This window comes from Panthera pardus, unplaced genomic scaffold (genome assembly GCF_024362965.1).
Source record: "Panthera pardus isolate Hobbes unplaced genomic scaffold, ASM2436296v1 HiC_scaffold_11, whole genome shotgun sequence".
NCBI classification, from domain to species: domain Eukaryota; kingdom Metazoa; phylum Chordata; class Mammalia; order Carnivora; family Felidae; genus Panthera; species Panthera pardus.
In genome coordinates this window covers 66,857,151-66,878,037 of record NW_026526666.1, presented here as the reverse complement: position 1 = coordinate 66,878,037, position 20,887 = coordinate 66,857,151, and the positions used below count along the sequence as shown (strand labels likewise).

At 40.3% G+C, this 20,887-nt stretch overlaps 1 protein-coding gene across 6 annotated transcripts in view; it reads left to right on the top strand.

Moving 5' to 3' along the window:
- The window catches only part of ELAVL4 (ELAV like RNA binding protein 4), a 145,856-nt gene that overhangs the window by 81,428 nt on the left and 43,541 nt on the right, over positions 1–20,887 (top strand). For all 6 annotated transcript variants that reach the window (XM_019449348.2, XM_019449345.2, XM_053895572.1 and 3 more), the window contains exon 2: positions 12,358–12,598. In XM_019449348.2, the coding sequence (XP_019304893.1) occupies positions 12,358–12,598 (241 nt within the window). The remainder of the gene's footprint in view (positions 1–12,357; positions 12,599–20,887) is intronic.

The following is a 20,887-nucleotide window of genomic DNA, read 5'->3' as shown; positions in this document are numbered from 1 at the left end:
AATCCCACCCTTTATTGTTAGTATTTTTACTTTTCCCTCCTACATTGTACATGTTTATGTAATCAAGATAATTTTTATTTCACTTTTTTCTACATTTATCATACATGGTTTCTTCTGTTATAAAACCCATTATAAACATAATTTTAACAGCTGCAGAATACTGTGTCATAAAACTATACAGTAACTTACTTAGTCATCCCCTCTTGTTGGGCCCTTAGGTTGTTTCTATTTTTTCACTCTTCTAAGATACACTTTTCATAATATACTTTATCATGCATACTTTTGATCTTTAGAATTTTACAATGCTTTTCTGAGCTTCAGAATGGGTCCTTGGGTCCAAGAATATGAACATAAGGTTCAGAAAGATTGTGCCAGTTTACATTTCCACCAATGTGAATGATACTATTTCACTGCACCTTAAAGCTTGACAGTTGCAGACCTTGAATTTCTATGTTCTATGTGAACAAGCTGTCCACAAATAATTCAGAGATACACTTCTCCCAGCCTAGGTCTGCATTCTTAGGAACGCTGTTAGGCTAGAGTCCCATTTTACTCACACCCATCTGCCTTCCCAGGGGGTGTCCAGGATGAATGGTAGTCCCAAATAACTCTCTGAGGTAGTGTGAGGAAAAAAGTTCCCCTATCAGGTCAAAAAGTCTTTTTTTCTAATGAATCCTTCTTATTAAAAAAAAAGAAGAAAAAAAGGAGAGGGAAGGAAGGGAAGAAAGAAAGAAATTCAGAAGAGGAAGAAATTAAAAATAAAATTTCAAATGTGATAAAGTAATTTTCAAATTTAAAACTGCCCTATCAGAATGACGTTCAAGATTTTTTCAGTAATGAACATGTAGATATAACATGAGGCTGTGTGAATTGTCCACAGGTCTAATTTACCATGGCCACTTACACATACACTGAGGTGCTGAGAACTGTCTATTTCACTTAGTATCTTTAGCTTCAGTATGCCCCCAAATAATCTTTTCTCCTTTGAATTGCACAATTGGAAGAACCATTGGCATTATACAATTCTTAACAAAAGGTTGCCCTGTATAGAATTTTCTAGATACTGACTCCCTCTACTTCCCTTCACTATCCTCCCCATTCCCACCCAGGTTTGTTAAGAAAACAAATACAAATTTTCACAATAAAAAAAAAACATTTTATTGGTATTTCTGAAGAATTTAATCTGAGTGTGCATTAACACAAATGCGGAGGAGTGACCCCATGCTGCAGATCATGATACAGATGCAGAATAACACATTGCTTCGTTCAGCTGAATCCCCGTGAGTTTGCTTATACTCTGAGCCACCAGCCAGGCACTTTATAAGTATACAATATTTATGCCACTGGCTATTGATTATGCATTTAATCAGAAGATAAGCTTAACTTGGGGTGCCTGGGTGGTCCAGTCAGTTAAGAGTCTGACTCTTGGTGGGCTCAGGTCATGATCTCATGGTTGGTTTATGAGTTCAAGCCCCAAATAGGGCTCCAGTGGACAGAGTGGAGCCTGCTTGGGATTCTGCCTCTCTTCCTCCCTGCCCCTCCCCCACTCGCGCAGGCACATGAGCGCATGCACAGTCAGGCTCTCTTTGTTTCTCTCAAAATAAATAAATAAACTTAAAAAAAAGAAGCTCAACTTGATAATTATGGAAGCAATTTTACAAATTATCCATTGATGTTCTTTGTATGAAGATGACGTGTCTACCATCACAACTGGTTCTTGCCCCAACAGGTACCCATAGCTAATTATGAGGCATTTTGGTTATTTTGTCCACATTAAATATTCAGAGTTTAGAAGCTTAAGGGGTAGAATGGGAAAGGAATTGTTTTCCAATTGATTTTTTTAAGTTTTTTTTGAAGTTTTTTTTTTAGTGTTTGTTTATTTTTAAGAGAGGGAGAGAGAGGAAATGAGAAGGGGGGAGGGGCAGAGAGAGAAGGAGACACAGAATCTGAAGCAGGCTCCAGGCTCTGAGCTGTCAGCACAGAGCCTGACCCAGGGCTTGAGCTCACAAACTGTGAGATCATAACCTGAGCTGACATCAGACGCTTAACCGACTGAGCCACCCAGGTGCCCCTCCTGTTGATTTTTTTATTAGATCTAATATTTTTGCAGAAAGCCTGAGAGCTTGGCCATGAAATTGTATTTATATTGAAATGAAAACATTTGTGCTTTTCAAATATGTCTTTAACAAAGAAGGCTTATTGAAAGTTTGAGATGATCTTTATTTTGGAAAAGAGCACTGAATTGGGGGTTCAAGGGGTGGTGACAGAAAGGTTTCCTCGTCCTTATAATGAACTGGATGGCCGGGTCATCCCTCGGCTCTGGAAGGTTTGCTGTAAAAGTCTGCTAAAACCAAGTACCCAGGGGTTTTACTAGGACTGCCCCAGGACAGGCATACCAGGAAATCATTTTAGGCCCAAACTAAAGCCCTAAAGAAACACTGTAAGATATAAAGGAGGCCAGTATTTATTTAGGAGGAGAAATGTGTGTGCTGTATCTGGGGAGGAAGATTAAAAACTTGGATTTCTGTGAATTTGAGAATAATGCCTAAGAGAAATTAAATTTTGATTATGCTTTTCATATCCACGCTGGCCCGGCTATTTTAAGTATTAATGCCTCTTGTTCTCTCCAGCGACTGCTGAGTTTTTAAAAACCCTGACTACCCCCACTGAGAATACTTTTGGCACGCCTAGTATTCCTCTCCAGTGAAGAAGATGCTGTTTCAAAGGAGTAATGCCTTAAGCTTACCTCCTTGTTACAAATAGTCATTTGTTTAGGACGTAAGCATTTAGACTGGAAACAGGACTGTCAGTACAGTATCAGAACTTGTCTGTGTATATCTCATGTATGTGCTTTTTGGGAAGGAGGGAGAGTCATTAGAGAAACTCTGGAGGCAATTGCTTAAAGAAAGGGGTATATACAACTGGTTTTAGTTAATTATTTGTTTATCTGCCCTCCCTTTCCATCCTCCTAACTTGAACACTCTAAAGGCAGGGACCAAATTAGTTTTGTTTTCTGTATTCCTAGAACAATGCCTTGGTCTATAATAGCATTCAATAAACTTGTGTTGACTTGAACACACTTGTTTTAAGGATATGCTGAGAATTTATTACCACATAACTTCCTAGAGTAAATAGGTCTTTCAGGTTATTTGTGCATCTACCCAAAGGTACTATTAAACTGTCAGCATGTTTTCCCCAGTTGGAATTAAATATTTTTTCTAGAGTTTTCTAGTTACCTTCCAGAAGAATTAGGGAAACTTGGTACAAATGTTTTTGAGGGACATGGGTGCAGTCTTCAGCCAGATTCTTCTGCTCCAGGGGTCTTTTGTGAGTCATCACTTGTAATTTGGTGGGGGGCGTGGGGGTGTGGGGTGAGTATATTCCCAAGTTCCCTTTTCTTAGAGTGATCAGATCATCAATCTCAGCCCCTGCTCTTGGAACCCATTAATAACATGTGTCTCCCTCCCAGTTGAATCATAACCAGGAAAGCATTGCATTTAGAAAAAAATATTAATCTGAAGGGACTTGAGTGAATTAAAGCCTCTTGAAGAGAAGGAGGGGAGAGTGTGGATTTTATGAGCTGATGGATAAAACTTTTAAAAAATATGAAATTGGGGGTTGTAAGGACATTTTTAGTATCTTTAAAGGAGCAAGAAGAGAAGTGAGGAATTATTCCTAAAAATAATATCTGTCTTCAGGAACACAGAGCCTGCTGTGTAATTTTCTAACTTTGGGGATTTGTTTTTCAGGCTTTTGAAAGGCGGGTGAGATGCAGTAGTCTGGGCTGCACCACCAGAGTCTAACATACTGCGTGTCAGGATTTTATAAGGGTTAAGTGGGAAATGCCTACAAAGAGAATTAGGACTTTTATTTTTGTTCTCATGAATAATTTAAATCTATTTCTTTAATGGTTCGATTCAGTGACTGCCCTTGGTAAACATTATTCTTCATGCTCTCGGGAGCGCTTGTTCTATTACATAAGGGTTAGCCTTTATACATAAATTTTCAAAAGTCCTTCCAACATGGTAAAAGAAAACACCTTTCAATACTCATTAAAATATTGAATAAAATACGTGTGTGCGTGTGTCTCAGATGTACACACCTGAGACATGTTTGCAATCAGTACACTCCATCTTTCTAGTTTCTGGGAATGCTGACATTTAGAGGGCATTAAAAGTAAAGGGGAGAGTATTTGGAAAAGAAGCACCGTATTCCTGTGACCTTCTTAGTTTCTTTTCTCTTGGTCTTTTTGCCCAGATTGAGCCTTGAGGCCACCCCTCCTCCGGAAAACCAGAAGTTGAGAACTGCCGTGATAGGAGTACAATGGCCCTGCACTGGGCTCTTGGATGACGAATGTCAGTCTTGCGTTTTACCATAGCACAGGTTCCTGTAACATAAAGTCGTAACCCTTTATGTGTCTCATGAAGTAAATCCTGAGAGTGTAAAGTGGGTTAAGATATGTAAATGCAAGACCAAGCAGTTTATTGTGGGACTGCATTTTTATGGCCACAGTATGGCAGACAGGATTGGTGAGGGGGCTGCGATAGGGCCTCCAAGGTGGCTCTCTGGTGCCCGGGACAATAACTGTCCTTAGTTGTGAAGAGGAGGACCAGCCCTATAACTCTAGTCTTTCCCCAGATTTGAGCAGATGAAAGCCTTGTGAAGAGTGAAGGACAGAAGGAACTATGAGGAGTCCATGAGCTGATGGAAGAAATATTAAAGGAGACTTTAAGTACATTTTTAGAATTTTACAATAGTTTGGTTTAATATATTTAAAGGACCTTCTGGCCATAAGACATGCTTGCTCTCTCCTCTGACATGTAGACCCTTTGGCAATAAATTTTTGTTTGGTTAATGAATTCATGAATTCTGAGAACAAGAAATTACATGAAAAGAAAGATTTGGGAAGGAAGGGAAGTTTTTGCACTTTGATTGTATTGCTATTCTTAGAATCAGCTGGAGGATTTCAATCTGGAGACAAAGGATTGCCTTTAGTGTACGTAAAATGGTGTGTGTGTGTGTGTGTGTGTGTGTGTGTGTGTGTGTGTACATTTTTCTGGGGAGAATGGAAAAAGGCATTCAACAGGTTCTCAAGGGGGCTCATGTCAGCCAAAGATTCAGCCCTCCTGCTTGAACAAATGCCTCTTACAATCTGTATATGAAATAATATCTAAATGTATGCCTGGCATATAGTGGGTACTCAGTAAGTGTTCTGCCCTCTTTTATATTTAAGAATGGGATGACATTAATACCTTTTTGGCTTGTACTTTACAGGGTTGTTTGAGGGATCTAGTGAACTACTGAACGTGCAAGGACTTTCATTCATTCAGTAGTCCTTTATCCAGAACTTAGAATCATCAGGCGCTGTTCTACATGCAGGAGATGCTATAATAAACAAAACAGATGTGGTCTCTGAGCTATGGAGCTCAGGTCACCATTCTTTGTAAACTGTAAAGTGCTATACTCAATAAAGTATGGAGGTAGACATGTCTCCACACCTCTGTTCAAGGGCATTTTTATGATATGGCCACCTTACTCCCTCTTCCCAGAAAAAGAGAAATAAACCCTCATCTAAATGTCCATGTCTGCATTGTCACAAGAGTACACAAGTGAGGTAGTCTGTAGACCTGGGCTTAAGTCCCATTTCCTGCTCTAACTAGCAGTATCACCCAGGGCAAGTTATTTCCCCTTTCTGGTCCTAGGTTTCCTCATTGTTAACATTATGGGGTTGGGCTTTGTGGTCCTTCGTGTTCTCTGGTGTCTGTCATGCATCTCCATCAGGAACTCAATGAGGGCTATCTCTTTGTCTTTGTTGTCTCTGTAACCTCAGGGCCCAGCACAGTGCCTGGCACTCCGGGGCTCCATCTCTGTTCATCTAGCATTCTAAGATCTAGCCATAATGGAAATAAACCCCATTTTTTATGTGCATCTGACCTGACAAGTCCAGGAAACAGTGAAGCAGATACCTTTGGGGGGACAAAATAAAAGATGGGATTGAGCAGGTAATTAAGGCTATGGGGCCTAAGGACCCAGGATTGTGGCGATGGAGACACTACGATGGGCTGTTTTTTTCAGGAGCACCTTAAGAATGAGGCTGAGCCTGGCCTCTGCTTCTTACCTCCCTCCACAGAGATAAATGTCCCTGAGTGCTGATCCAGCAGCTGCATGTCTGAGGCCTTCCCTCTTGCTTTTGTTGTATATTTTTCTGAAAAAAAAATGGTGGGAGGGATGAGGTTAATGCGTTGAGTGTGAATAATTAGTCATTCAAATCATTGACATTTACAATGACAGGATTTGAGTGCCTGTGTTATTGTGCACTGCTCTAATAGTTTATCCCTGAAATTTTCTGCCTGTATAATGTTTCTTAAAATATATCACAGGAACATAAAAGATTTAATGCAGTGCTTTGTACAACCATTAGAGTTGAAGTCAACTGAACCTCCTCAATGCTCTATCCTGGATGCTCACTGTAATTCTGTTCTTAATTGCCATTCGTAAGAGGGAAGGAGGGCAAAAACGGTTTGGAACCTGGTCAGCTGCAAAGTTGGCCATGAGACCCACACAGACTGTTTCATGAAAATACATAGTCACACTTGAGTAACTGATATATTTATTTGCAATGAAAATTGTGCTGTTAGAATATCAAAGGCTTTAGCCTGGGGAAGGAAGTCTTCTGATCTTGTGAAGCCAGCCTCTGCACTTATTGGAGGATATACTTCCTGCTAACATACGTTTACCTCTGGTCTGTTCCCCAAGTTGAGATTACAGGTGTCCTCTCGTTAAAGACGTCATATAACCTTAAAATATTACAGTTTAATATTCTTGGGTTCCGTATCTTTAGACCTTGGCAATTTCTCTTATTTTCCAAGTAATGTTTTAAAATCCTCTTGGTTCACTTGTGTGTTGGATTTGATTCTGACATTTTACATTTGTGATTCCTTTTTTTAAGCCTGTCTTGTATCCTGGGATGCATCATTAAGATGAGTGAGGGGCTTACTATGTGATGTGTGTTAAACATTTGCAAGTGTTTCTCAGCTTTAGCATTGTACTTTTTTATTGAGCAAACTCTATGTGATTGTGTGTATTTTCATCAGTTCTTTCTGAATACACAAAAGGATAATTGTAGTGTGTGTGCAGAGCAAAGAGAGCTCCATCTCCATAAGCCAAGAATGACTTGACCTAATTTATAGGTTTGGTCGGTTGAAGTAGCTCAGTACCAAATATTGCATCTCATCGATCCTTTTCAAAAGTTTGCGCCCAGTTAAGGTTGTCTGATCTACAGATGGGGCTACAGTCCAGGAGTCAGCATAATTTAGGAAATGCACATAAGATGTAGGGGAAGATGGTTGGGGAACTGAAATGACTTTACTGCAGACTTGATGCTTCCTAGGCTTCTCTGGAGCAAGGAAACCTGTGAGATGTTTACATGGACAAGTGCTGGCTTTCACCACACATGTCTGTGAGGCGAGCATCCAGTGAACAAAAGATGAACCTGGCTGTCAGGTGACCTTTAACAGTCTTGATCCCATAGAATCTCAGCATGCTTAGGTATGATTTACATTCTTCTTCATACTCCATCATTCATGCCGAAAAGGCTGCCTCGATGCAGGATATTTTCTAGGCGTTTGTGGGAGAGACATAAGAAGAGTAACCTGACAGGGGCACCTGGGTGGCTCAGTCAGTTAAGCGTCTGATGTCGGCTCAGTTCATGATCTCACAGTTCTTGAATTCGAACCCCGTGTCGGGGCTCTGTGCTGACAGCTCGGAGCCTGGAGCCTGCTTCAGATTCTGTCTCCCTCTCTTTCTGCCCCTCCCCCAATCGCACTCTGTCTCTCTCTGTCTCAAAAATAAATACACATTAAAAAAAATAAAAAGAAATAAAAAGAAGGGTAACTTGACAAATATGGAGAGCAGGAAAGGTGTTCTATAGATTGTGGGACTAGCACTTTTGCCATTAAGTCAAAATGTAGCAGCTGGGTAGCTCTGTGGTTCTGCCAGCCCAGCCTTCTGAACCAGACAAATTCTGCTTTTAAGTTCCTTATCAAGTTGGCAGTGCTCCTTGTGTCTGTTGCCTGGACACTTAGTGAGGCAGTGAGACGACACAGCAAATGGAGACACGGCTCAGGCCCAGGAGGCCCAACAGTTTGGCAGAGCAGAAACCTGCCTCCCAGCCAGGAGTTGTGATGATGCTCTACGACATCATCTCCATTAGCATGTACATCCCTTGGGCGCATCTCCCTCATTGTTTCCTGGACAGAGCAGCTGACTAGGCTGTGTTGGTACAGTTTCTATCAGTGCTGAGAAGAGTTTGATTTAAGATTCTTCAGATGGGGCGCCTGGGTGGCTTGGTGGATTAAGTATTCCAACTCTTGATTGCGACTCAGGTCATGATCTCGTGGTTTGTGAGTTCAAGCCCTGCATCAGGCTCTCTGCTGCTTGGAGCCTGCTTTGGGTCCTCTATGCCCCCCTCTGTCTGCCCCTCCTCCATTCTTTCTCTTTCTCTCTCAAATAAATAAATATTTAAAATAATAAGATTCTTCTCAGAAACTCTTTGTTTTCTCCTTGCTGTCTCAACCAGCCTTCCAGAATCCCACAGTTGACCTGAATCCAAGAAAAAAGTTCTGATGATGTGATAAGGGGAGCCACTTAAGTTACTTATAATGATAAAGAATCTTAGAAGCTCCTCACCTTCCTCCATCTGCCTTATTTCTCTGACTCCTCTTGAGACTTTTTTTTTTCTTTTGGTTTCATTTCCCATTTATGATCATTCAGAAGAGGAAAGAATTAAAGTAACACCTATATAGGGCATGATGCAGAATATTAGTCATTATGCCTCCAGGCATTCTTTCTGAAGATAAATCTACACGAGAGGCTTTATTCCAATTTACAAAGAGGAAACTGAGGCTCAGAGTATTGATGTAACCTGCCTGAGAGCACATAGCTAACAGGTGGTGGAACTACAATTTAAATCAGCTGTTGCCTTGACTAAAAATATATTCCTTTTTTACTTTATCACTCTGCTTCAATGAGAAAATAAGCAAAAATAAAACCAAACCAAGAAAGTCTCAATGAGTATTGATAAGGGTGAGCAGCAACTGGAACTTTCATACTCTGCTGGTGGGAGTGTAAATTGGTGCAGCCATTTAAAAAAGATACTGACAGTGGCTACTACAGCAGAACATAAGTATACTCTATGACCCAAAAATAGACTCCCAGGAATATTCCCAACAGAAATGTGTGTGTGTGTAAACCACAAGACAAGTACATAATGCTCATAACAGCGTTATCAAAATAGTTAAAAACTAGAAACAACCCAAATGTTTACCAACAGTAGAAGAGATAAATAAAATATGATTTAAAAAAAAAATTTTTAATGTTTATTTATTTTTGAGACAGACAGAGTGTGAGTGGGGGAGGGGCAGAGAGAGAAGGAGACACAGTATCCAAAGCAGGCTCCAGGCTCTGAGCTGTCAGCACAGAGCCCCATACGGAGCTCAAAACTACAAACCATAAGGTCATGACCTGAGACAAAACCTGACACTTAACCAGCTAAGCCACCAAGGCACCCCAAAATGTGATCTAAAAAAATTTTTTAATGTTTATTTTTGAGGGGGGGAGGGGCAGAGAGAGACAGACACAGAATCTGAAGTAGGTTCCAGGCTCTGAGCTGTCATCACAGAGCCTGACGTGGGGCTCAAACTCACAAACTGTGAGATCATGACCTGAGCCAAAGTCAGACGCTTAACTGACTGAGCCACCCAGGTGCCCCTAATTTTTTAAATGTTTATTTATTTTAGAGAGAGAGAGAGGCAGAGAGAGAGGGAGACAGTGGATCCCAAGCAGGCTCTGCATTGACAGAGCCTATGTAGGGCTCGAACCCACAAACCGTGAGATCATGACCTGAACCAGAGTGGGATGTTTAACTGACTGAGCCACCCAGTTGCCCCCAATATTTTTATACAGTGGAATTCTCTACAGCAGTGGAGAAGAAGAACCTACCACTATATCTAACGACATGGATGACACCTAGACATAATGTGTGAAAAGACATGAAAGGGTACATATTGTGTGATTCCATGTATTTAAAGTTCAAAAACAGATAAAACAAATCTCTGGATTAGAAGTCAGTTACCTTCGGGAGGTGTGAATGATGGAGGTGGGGACACAAGAAAGACTTCTGGAATGCTAGTCATGTTCTATATCATGATCTGAAAGGTGACTACTCAGGTATGAATTGTGTTCTCTTTGTAAACATTCTTTGAGTTGTACCCTTAAGGTTTGCACACTTTACTACATGTGTATGATATAAAAGTGCTTATCCCCCAGAAATTCTCTCAATAGCCAAATGGTGATGATAATGGAAGCTGCTAGTTATCAGATATCTGCTAAGCCTTGCTTTCCTTGTCTACAAGATGTGGAGAATATGAGAATATGCGTCATTGCCTTCTTGTGAGAAGTGAGACAAGTGATGTCAGACAATTGGTAGAGTGACTTTAATAAATATCAATGATGGGAGCATCTGGCTAGCTCAGTCAGTAGAGCATGCAACTCTTGATTTCGGGGTTGTAAGTTCGAGCCCAATATTGGGTATGAAGATTACTTAAAAATATAATCTTTTTAAAAAATAAAAACAAATACCAATGAATGTGAATTACATTCCCACTACTATTCAGGTGGTTTCTGTACATCATGTCACCACCTCGCAAGGCAGGTGTTCCCATTTTCAAATGAGGAAAACTAGGGGTGCCTGGGTGGCTCAGTCACTTGGGCATCTGACTTCAGCTCAGGTCATGATCTCACGGTTTGTGGGTTTGAGCCCCGCATCGGATTCTGTGTCTCCTTCTCTCTCTGCCCCTCCCCCACTTGTGCTCTGTCTCTCTCTGTCTCTCAAAAAGAAATAAATGTAAAAAAAAATTTTTTAATTAAAACAAAAACAACAACAACAAAAAAAAACAAATGAGGAAAACTAAGGCTCCTAGAATTGAAGTCCCTTACTCAAAGTCACACAGCTAGTGAATGGCAGAGCATGATTCCATTTCCAGAGAATTGATCAATTTCGGAGGCAATGGAAGTCTTATCATGAAGGACTAGTAAGGGATGGTGATAGGATAGAATGGAAAAGGGGGACTGCTGGGCTGCATTCGGGGCCAGGAAAACTGTAGGCCCAGGCTCTGCCCCAGTTTGCAATGACACAGTTCACTGGATGTCTCTGGAATTCATCTCAAACATGAGAGTTTTGAACTAGATTTTACTAGATTTTATTTCCTTAAGTGACTTCTAGCTCTGCAGTTTTATGATTCTCCATGTTTGTCATGCCATACAGGGCCTCTTTACAACCAGGCTCCATGAGCTTAAATTCATTTTTCCCGTAGAACTTTATTCCTGCTTCATCTTCTCAGTACTTTTCATCAATCACATCCTATAAAGCAGGGCTAATTGTTCCCCTACTACATGCTCATTGTCCTACTGTGAGCCATTTGCCTGTGTGTGTCCTCCATAGACTGTAATCTCCTTGAGGCTAGAGACTAAGATTTATTTGTCTTTTTTCCCATACATGCTGCCTGGAACAGTTCACACATTTGTGGAAATTTTTGTTTAATTAAGTATTTAAATCCACAGAAAGTCCTTTTTGAATAAAGTGTGAGAGGATAGCCTCAGGCTGTGCTGGACCTAAGGTGGATACTCAGAGAGACCTTTTCCTTTATGTTCTTTATTTTATTAGAGGTCCAGGAGAAACAGTAATGGAGTGGCTAGGGAGAAGAATCATCAGATGACTTAGCAGCTCCTTGGTGTGTGTTGATGAAATCTGAAGTTTGATCAGTGCTTAAACATCAGTGACAATCCAAACCCTTCCGATATGGAACGGCCCCCACTTAATTTAATGTCATTTTACTTTATAAGATAGTTAATAAACAGGTACTGTATTTGATCTTGTGAGCATAGACCTCTATATTTAGTTTTTCAGCTTTAATGGACTATAATTTTAATCATGATTATTACTTTACATTTTAATTATAATTTGGTGTGGCTTAAGTATACATTTCTGAGAGTGATTGTGTAATGAAAACAGGAATTAGCTTTTCATTAACAAAATAATGGGAGCGTTCCCATTGCATTCTAGTCTGTGTTCAAAATCTATGGGCTGGCCTAAAAATAGCAAAGGGAGTTTAACATTTTGGTTAAAAACATGCTTCTAAATTGGATGTGTTCACAACCCAGTCTCTTTTTGCTCCATCTTGCTTTATCTTGTTCCCTTTCTTTTCAAAGTACAAAATAAAATAAAATAAAATCTTGAAAGAGACTTTGTGTCTTTGAGATTTCAGGAGGTTTATTTTTATTATTTTTATTTTTATTTAGATAATTAGCACCATGGAGCCACAGGTGTCAAATGGCCCGACATCCAATACAAGCAATGGACCCTCCAGCAACAATAGAAACTGTCCTTCTCCCATGCAGACAGGCGCAGCCACAGATGACAGCAAAACCAACCTCATAGTCAACTATTTACCCCAGAACATGACCCAGGAGGAATTCAGGAGTCTCTTTGGGAGCATTGGTGAAATAGAATCCTGCAAACTCGTGAGAGACAAAATTACAGGTATGGTCTTCTTCAATATTCTAAGCTTAGGATCAGCAGCTATCTGTTCCGTTGAATGTGCAGACCTTAGCAGGAATGCGCACACACACACACACACACACACACACACACACACACGCACGGTGATGGTTAATGCATCTGAGTGTCTGCATCGTGTATCCTGCCTTCAGGAATGGCGTGGGAACACAGTCGTAAGCTCCTGCAAGTGTGTACACTACATAAAAACATTCTGCAGATTGGTAGGACTTGGAAGCAGATGAGATTTTGGAGCTTCCTCAAGCTTTACTTTCTGTGAAATAACCCTTTGGTTTGATCCCCTTTTATTCTCAATCAGCCACCCTTTCCCTTTGTTCTATAGTTCTCAGTTCTGCCCTCCACCCTCCCTGTACTCCATGCTAGTTTTTATCTATTCCTTTCCTCTCAAGCATTTGGCTTGTGTGTGTCCAGTGTCTGAGACAGTGTTTTAATGGGGCGGGGGAGCCATTGTGGACGGAGATCACAACTGCCCATTGTCTCTGGGAGAAGTAGGCTGTAAGGATAGCAGATTATTCTGGAATAAAACTACTCTGCAGTAGGAGGGAGAAGCTTAATGAAGATCTGTATTTGAGGTATTTTGTTTTGTTTTGTTTTGTTTTGTTTTGTTTTGTTTTGAGGATACTCTTTGAGAAGTCAGAGACTTTTTACTTAATAGTAACACAATACCCTTACAATTTCAATACTTGAACATTTTAGCTTCCGATGTTTTTCTAATCAACAGCCATTTGCTGAAGACCTAATGTTTGCCAGACACTGATACTGTAATTCTTTGGAGTGAAGTGTCCCCGTAATCTTTTTGGAAGTGAGAATATTTTCTTAGAAATCTACTGGGCTACGTCATGACAGAGTGCAGCTGCTCATCTCTGATGCTCCATTCCTAAAATCATTCCGCCCACCTGAGCATTTGTCATTTTTGAGTGTTGACTTTTGTTTCCTTTTCTCTGGACAGTTTAATTGACAAGCAACTGGCCTATTAAGAAAAAGGAAAGTCTGTCATTAAAATAGGAAGATACATCATCTTGGTTTTAAGTCTGAGAATCCAGTGTATACGTGTGCACATAGCTGTATGTGTTCTCCAATTCTTCTAATTCACTTGTAAATTTGTCTTCTATATAAATTAAGTACCTTGCAAGATCATAAAACTAAAATAACTGTTGAAAATAAAAGTCACATAACCCTCCAAAATTAATTTCCTCATCTATAAAATTGGAAAATAATATTTATCTCAAAGGGCTTATTTTGAGAATTAAGTGAGAGACTGGATAGTGTAACGCCTATTGCATAGTGGTCTCTTAGTAAATGGGAGATGTTGTTATTACAGAGGCATGTAGTATGTTACAAGGAAAGTGGCTGAAGAGAGAAATTTTATCAAGGTCTCCAAATAGGACCAGAGCTTTGATGATCTTATCTGAGAGCACCGTATCATCCATCCTTTAACAGAATTGCCTGTCCTCTCAGACAGCCAATGTTTAGATTCCTGAATAATCTTTATATAATAGGATGATAATTCACACAAAATTAAAACCAGTTAAGCATATGATTCTTCCTCCCACTCCTGTATAGAAAATGTATTTTTGGTGTAGCCTTACCTTCTAAATAGGGACTCTGCCAGCTATATTAGTGAATATTATTAATCACCTTTTCAAAAGATTTCCCTTAGAACTGTAGTGAGATTTTTTAAAAGTACTGATTCATGGTGTTGTTCCTTGTTTTCTAAAGACACATGTTTAAACAAGCAGATTCCTTTACTGAAAGAATGCTAATTTGGTAGTTCACCGAGTAGATTTGAATAGGAGTGACAGCTTCGAAGACAGCCTTTAATTTGGTATACAAAACCAAAATTGTCAACTTTGGTTTGTTTAGCACCCTCTCCAGCACAAGCAGAGACAGTAGCATCTGAGCTTAAAGAAGAAGCTTATGGGTTGAAAGCAGAAATATAATTCAGGCATAAATTTATAATTATGCACTTTTTAAATTTCAGGCAAAAAAAATTTTTTTTTATTTGCAGGGAACTTCTGGGAATGAGGCAAGGAAATATATAAGAGAACTGAGATATTTGCCCTCATTTGGTAGCAGTGTTTAATAAAAGTAGAACTTGTGGTTGTAAAGAGTGCTTATTAAATTCTTCATTTACACTACCTAATTAATTCTAGCATTTTAAATTAACAGTGAAACTGGTCCCTGCTGTACCATTCCATAGATGCAGCATATTTCCTCCATCCACCAGTTGTTCAGGTTTAATTGACTACGCTAAAAGTCAGAGAAGGAGGGAGAGAGGGCTGTGGGGAGTTGGGGAAGGAGTGAGAATCGCTCTAATGGAAGACCCTCTGAGGCCTACATTTGGTGGGAGGTGATAACACAGGCTGGGAGAGGCGAGGTGGAACATCAGGCAAGTTGAAAGGCTGCTGCCGGTGGTTCAGAAGTCAGGGTAAATGACATCATAAGTATTTTTGTTGCCCTGATTTTTAACATCCCAGTCCCCCCTTTTCCTCCAACACCTCCTACAGATCTCAATACATCTCGATCCTGTGAAGTTTACAAGGAGTTTAAATATCTAGTGGGAGGATTGGGGGGTGGGAAGTGGTGAAGAGATAAGAATTCAAGATTAAGATTTTCCAGCCCAAACCACTCCCTAAGCGAATGGATTCCCTTAGAAGGTTCCCGCTTACCAAATTAAGAGAAAGAGAGGGGCGCCTGGGTGGCTCAGTCGGTTAAGCGGCCGACTTCGGCTCAGGTCATGATCTCACGGTCCATGAGTTCGAGCCCCGTGTCGGGCTCTGTGCTGACAGCTCGGAGCCTGGAGCCTGTTTAGGATTCTGTGTCTCCCTCTCTGTGACCCTCCCCTGTTCATGCTCTGTCTCTTTCTGTCTCAAAAATAAATAAAACGTTAAAAAAAATTAAAAAAAAAAAAAAGAGAAAGAGAGACACTCAGAGGAAGAGAAAGAAAGTGAGACTTGTTGTTGAAAGCATTGTAGGTAGGCTGGGTTGGCTCCTGGCTGTGGGTTGTGAATGAATTCTCCATTTGAAAACACATAGAGGAAATTTGGGCATGGGCTTAAGTGTTTGGTGCTGAGGACATAATTGCTATCATTTATCAGATACTTTATGCTAGGTACTTGCTAAGCACTAGACATACCGTATTTGATTTAACCCTGAGAATAACATCCATTTTCTTAGATGAGGACACTGAAACCTTGTGAGGTCAAGTAATTTCCCCCTGCAAAACAATTATTGCCAGGTGGTGGAGCTGGGGTTCACCCCCAGATTCCAAAAGCATGATTTTATGGGGAAGTATGTGCAGGATGCCCCTGCCTGTGTTAAGCAAAGATCCCTGCCTAACCCTGGCCCCATAACCCAATGAAACATTTTGATCCTCTGAGCAGTAGTTGCTGGCCACCCTCTGGAGATTCTACCTAATGCACCATGGCTTTAAACTAGACTCCTGTGTATAACAGGAGGCAAAGATAACAATATTTATCATCCTCTGGGGATACAACTCAGCCTTCAGAGTAGAACCAAATTTACTGAAAGTGCCAGGTTTAAGATTCTGTTATAGTGCTTTTGGACATCTCTGTTACTTATCTTCTCAGTGATATTAGATTTTCTTTTTCCAATTTTAAAAGGACGCTTATCAGGATAATCTAGGTACCAGAGAGAGAAAACATGTCTCCCAACTTGCTTTTGTGTGCAGCTGTGGACACGTGATGGCACAGGAAGCCATGTTCTTCATTTTTCTCTTTCATCCATCTGCAGACTCTGCTGCTGGAGAGAAAGGGACATGGTGTGTGGCCCACAAGCTTTTGTGCAACCTCAAAACTCAGGCAAAAAAACATCAAACTCCTGGTAGAAATTATATTATTCCCATGAACTGCAAAGAATTGAATTAGTTTCTCATTTTTAATTTTGTTGCCCTTTTGTTTTTTCAAGCTTTGAGACTGCATTAGAGATGCTCAGTATTTTAGGGGAGGAAACATGGCTTAGGCAGGATGCAGTTAGATGGCTCAGGGTATGTCTTAAAGCCAGCAGAACTGGGATGCTAAATTACATGTTAATAGTTGTCTACCTCGTTATCACTGCTCTCCAAAAGGAAGACAGAAAGGAGAAAAAAAGTAACAAAGAAAAATCCCCAGAAATGAATCCATGTAAAACAAACAGTTTTGATCTACTTGTCTAGCTCGTGTGATTTTTTGCATTCTAGCGATCAAAAAGAATTTTTACTTGATATTACTCTTCATGTGCCCATGCAGTGTAGTTTGTTTTTTTGTTTTTTTTTAAATCCCAGTTCAGGCAGGTAAGAGCTCTGAAGGGAAGGTTTTGAGGACGGAGTGGTCCAAACTGAACATTATCTGTTATAAAGCTGAATATATAGAGTGTCCAGGGCATGGAACAGACTGTAAGGACTATAGATGGTTGAGAAAGGGTGAGGTTTGTGTTAGCTGGAGCTGCTGGGAGAGGTTTGAAAGATGAGGTTAGGATTTAGGTAGAGGGAAGAAAAGCAAAGGTATAGAGCTAAAATTCCAATCTAAGAACAAAAGCCTTTTTTATTCCTTTGTGTTTTGGACACAGGAAGTAGAGCTAGAGTATGCCTCTTAGGACACAGTAATCTATTATGAAGCAGCATCACCAGATGAAGTTAAGCATACCAAAAAACGAAGCTGGTTAGAGTTGCACCCTGACAAAGACAGCATTTCCTAAACCTCACCTCTAGCCCATTTTTTTTTTCATTTTTTTCTTTATAACACTTGGCTTTGGCGTAATTAATGTTATTCAGTGGAAAAGGCAGAACAAGGCAAAAAAGACCCTTCACTGCTGTGGACATCAGGGTGAATGCTTTGCCACCACCTTTGTATCTGGAATCACATCTCCAGTTAAAGGAACCAACTCAGTTTTGATTTCGTGCCACTGGGTAACTTCTATTCTTTCTCAGATTTGTGAAAATGCTATTAATCCTGTGTGTCCCTCTCAGTAGGTGACATGTGGGTACAGCAGCGGGGGTGGGGGGATTGTTAGGGCCCTCTAAGGTCAGGAGGCATTGCATGGAGTATGGTCTCTTGGGTTAAAAAGAGAAAGGACAGTGAGGGCTGTGGACTGCTTTATGTTACCTCATATACTTTCAAGAAACTGTACTTCTAGGGCACTATGGAAATTTGAGTGAGTTTTACTTCTGAGATAACTTTATAAACAATAAAAGGCCCTGAAAAATCCTAAAATATGAAAGTGCTTTTAATTCATTCCTAAAATGTGAATTCAGCCCTAAGGTGAGTTTATTGGCATACTTTCTTACAACACCCAGCCAAATAAATATAATAGCAGAAGTTTTTGTATGTTTCTGTGTGCCTTCTGTGTGTTTTGGGCATGGTATTCAGTGCTTTAAATAGAGTAGCTCATTTAAATAGTAAATTGGGATTTCTTGGAGACTCACAATAATAGCCAGTGTTTATTGTGCACTATGTGCTAAGCATTGTGCTGAGATGAATTGATGGAATTTCATGTAATCCTCAAGATAGTTATTATACAGATGAAGAAACTTGGACTTAGGAACAACTGAGTAATTAGCCCAAGGTGTCTTGGCTTCCAAGTGGAGGAGCTGGGACTTGAACCCAGGACTGTCTAATTGTGAGTTGTCCAATTTATAGTTTATCTTTGGCAGTTTCTCTAAAAATACTCAACTGACTTCTCCCCTTAACAAATGAACTCAGCTTATATTACCCAGGGAATGAAAACTTTCAGTTCAGGGAAAACACAATTAGAGTTCAAAATCTTTTGTTTTGGAAAAGAGCATACTACACATTAAAAAAATAACAATAAGGACCAGTGGTTTTTTAATTAAGCAGGTCACCAGTTACCTGAACAAGGAAGAACAGAGTGGTTTTTTAACTTCAGGTTTTGTCTCTTCACAAAATACTCTTCACTGTGTTTTCTTTTTCTTGATTTTGCAAGCACTGTATTAAAATGGATGCTGCCTTAAATGTAAGCATAGTTAAAACCCAGTCTCAATTATGTATAATCCAAGAAAATCCCAAGATATTGATTAGCTAAATGAACTTTTCTACATGCACATCAGAGGGCTAGTGATGAGAAAGGTACAGGAAATAGTAGCATTTATCAGCACATTTTGCTGCTGACTTTGAAAATGTGTTTGGTACAGTGCAATGTGTTTCTTGAATTCAAAGGAAAATCAGGCAGATTTGCATCTGTCATTTTATTTCTCATCCCCCTGCAGTCATCTTACTTGTATTCCACAAAGAAGAACGAAAGAATTTTGACTTGTGGACTTGGGGAGGGAAAGTGATTATTGTTGGGGGTGAATGGAAAATATTCAGTTATGGAGAAGATTTGGCAGCCTAGTAGGGTTACAAAATGGAAGAATAGGGGTCTCCCTTATTAAGGGGAACTGGAAGATGTCAGAATGTTAAGTGCAAACAGTAAACCATGTAATTATTGTGCCTCTTACACACCCATGGGGCAGAGAGCTCCCATACTTTCTAATTAGGATAGGTTGGCAACTGAATGGATCAGTGAGGATTAGAACTTATACAGGTACATTCTGCTCCTTTGGATATAATTCTTTTCCCAGGGTGGCAGGAGTCAGGATTATAGAGCAGGTATGGTTTCCTTTTGCCCCCTGGCTATCTTCCCCTTCATCTTCCCTTCCATATTAGATGGTTCTGCCCCGCTTCCAAACTCAGATAACCGTAGGAAAGTATTCTCATGTCCCAAGAGAAATGTCTCAAAGGATTTTTACCTGGGATGTGAATCAGGCCTGGGTATTTTAAGGATTTTCTATTTCTGTGCTTTAGCTGACTGTTTGGTTCGTAGGACCAATTCCCTGTTCACCCAGCCTCCCCTCCTTCCCCCCAGTACATACACACACACCCCCACACACACTCCTTCCCTCACTCCCTCCCCCTTCTCTGTAGAATGACCTGGTTGATTGAGACTAGGAACTAAGCAGGAAGGTAATGTCAAACTGAAATTTCCACACATTATCTAAAAATGTAATTCATCAGCTTCAGGGTAGGAGGAAAGTGCTTTCTGAAATGTGTTAATGGGAAATTCATTTTTTTTCTTGTCTTCTGGGAGGTGTGGCAGGGTGATTTCTCTTTTCAGTCTGCCTCCCCCACCCCACAACAGCCCCATTCCACATCTCCCTTATTGCTCTTAACTGATGAACTCTGTATCTGTCTTCATTCCTTGTAAGAACTAAAGATCTTTAAGTTGCCTTTTTATTTTTTCTACAGTCCCCAAATTGAGCTTTGATGGGAGAAGATATTTCTAGTTTGGAGAGAAGATAAAATTCAGATAGAGACCATATATTTGGATAAGGCTTTTACATTTGTAAAACATTTTCATTCAGCCAACAGTATTTATTTAGTGTCTGCTCTCTCAGACCAAATAAATGTTATTCCCTTTCCTTCTCTTCTCTTAAATTCTGTATCAGGGTCTGTGAAGAAGCCAGAGAGGATAAGACATAGTTTGTGCCCACACGTTGCTGCCAGCAGGGCAGTGATGGGGGAAGCCAGGACAAAGTATGGGGTCCTACGGCAGCCTGCAGGTCTGGAAGGGGCTGGAACGCATGTCTGTCCGCCTTTACTGTTTTGCGTGTGATGGTAGTGGGGGTGGGGGTGGGGGGTGTTTGTTTCGTTTTTCACCAAGGTCCAAACTGACCCTTCCTGACCCTGGCTAGTAGTTTCATTAGCACAGAAGGACGCATCACAGAAGGATGGAGTTTTGATGGAATGCCTGCTATGTTTCAGCTACGTATTATATATATTATCTCATTGAAGCTTTATGTCAGTTATGTATGATCAGTGGTATTATCCCCATTTTATAGATAAGGAAGCCAAGACTTAGAACAGTTAGCTGGAGAGTGGGGTTAGATCTGTCTGACTGCAAAGTCTGTGATCTGTTACCTTGTCACTCTGGCTGTGCTAAATGAATATGAACACATCAGCTATGGGTGTTCAAAAGAGAGAAAGACGACAGTAGGCTGGGGTTCTCAGAACAAGTGTCAAATGAGCCTTGATCTTGGTAGAGAGCAGGTTGTGGGAGACTAGTCCATGAAGAGGGAAGCAGTTGAGCAAGGCTTCAGAGACATCTTCAAGGGATAGTGAATGGAACAGTCAGGACTATTCCATGAGAAAGTGTTATTAGTGGCCCCTTTGTGTTGATGAAATAACTGAAGCTCAGAAAGGTTAAGTAATTTATCCAAGGTCATAGCTAATAAGTGGTAGGGCTAAGATTTGAACCCAA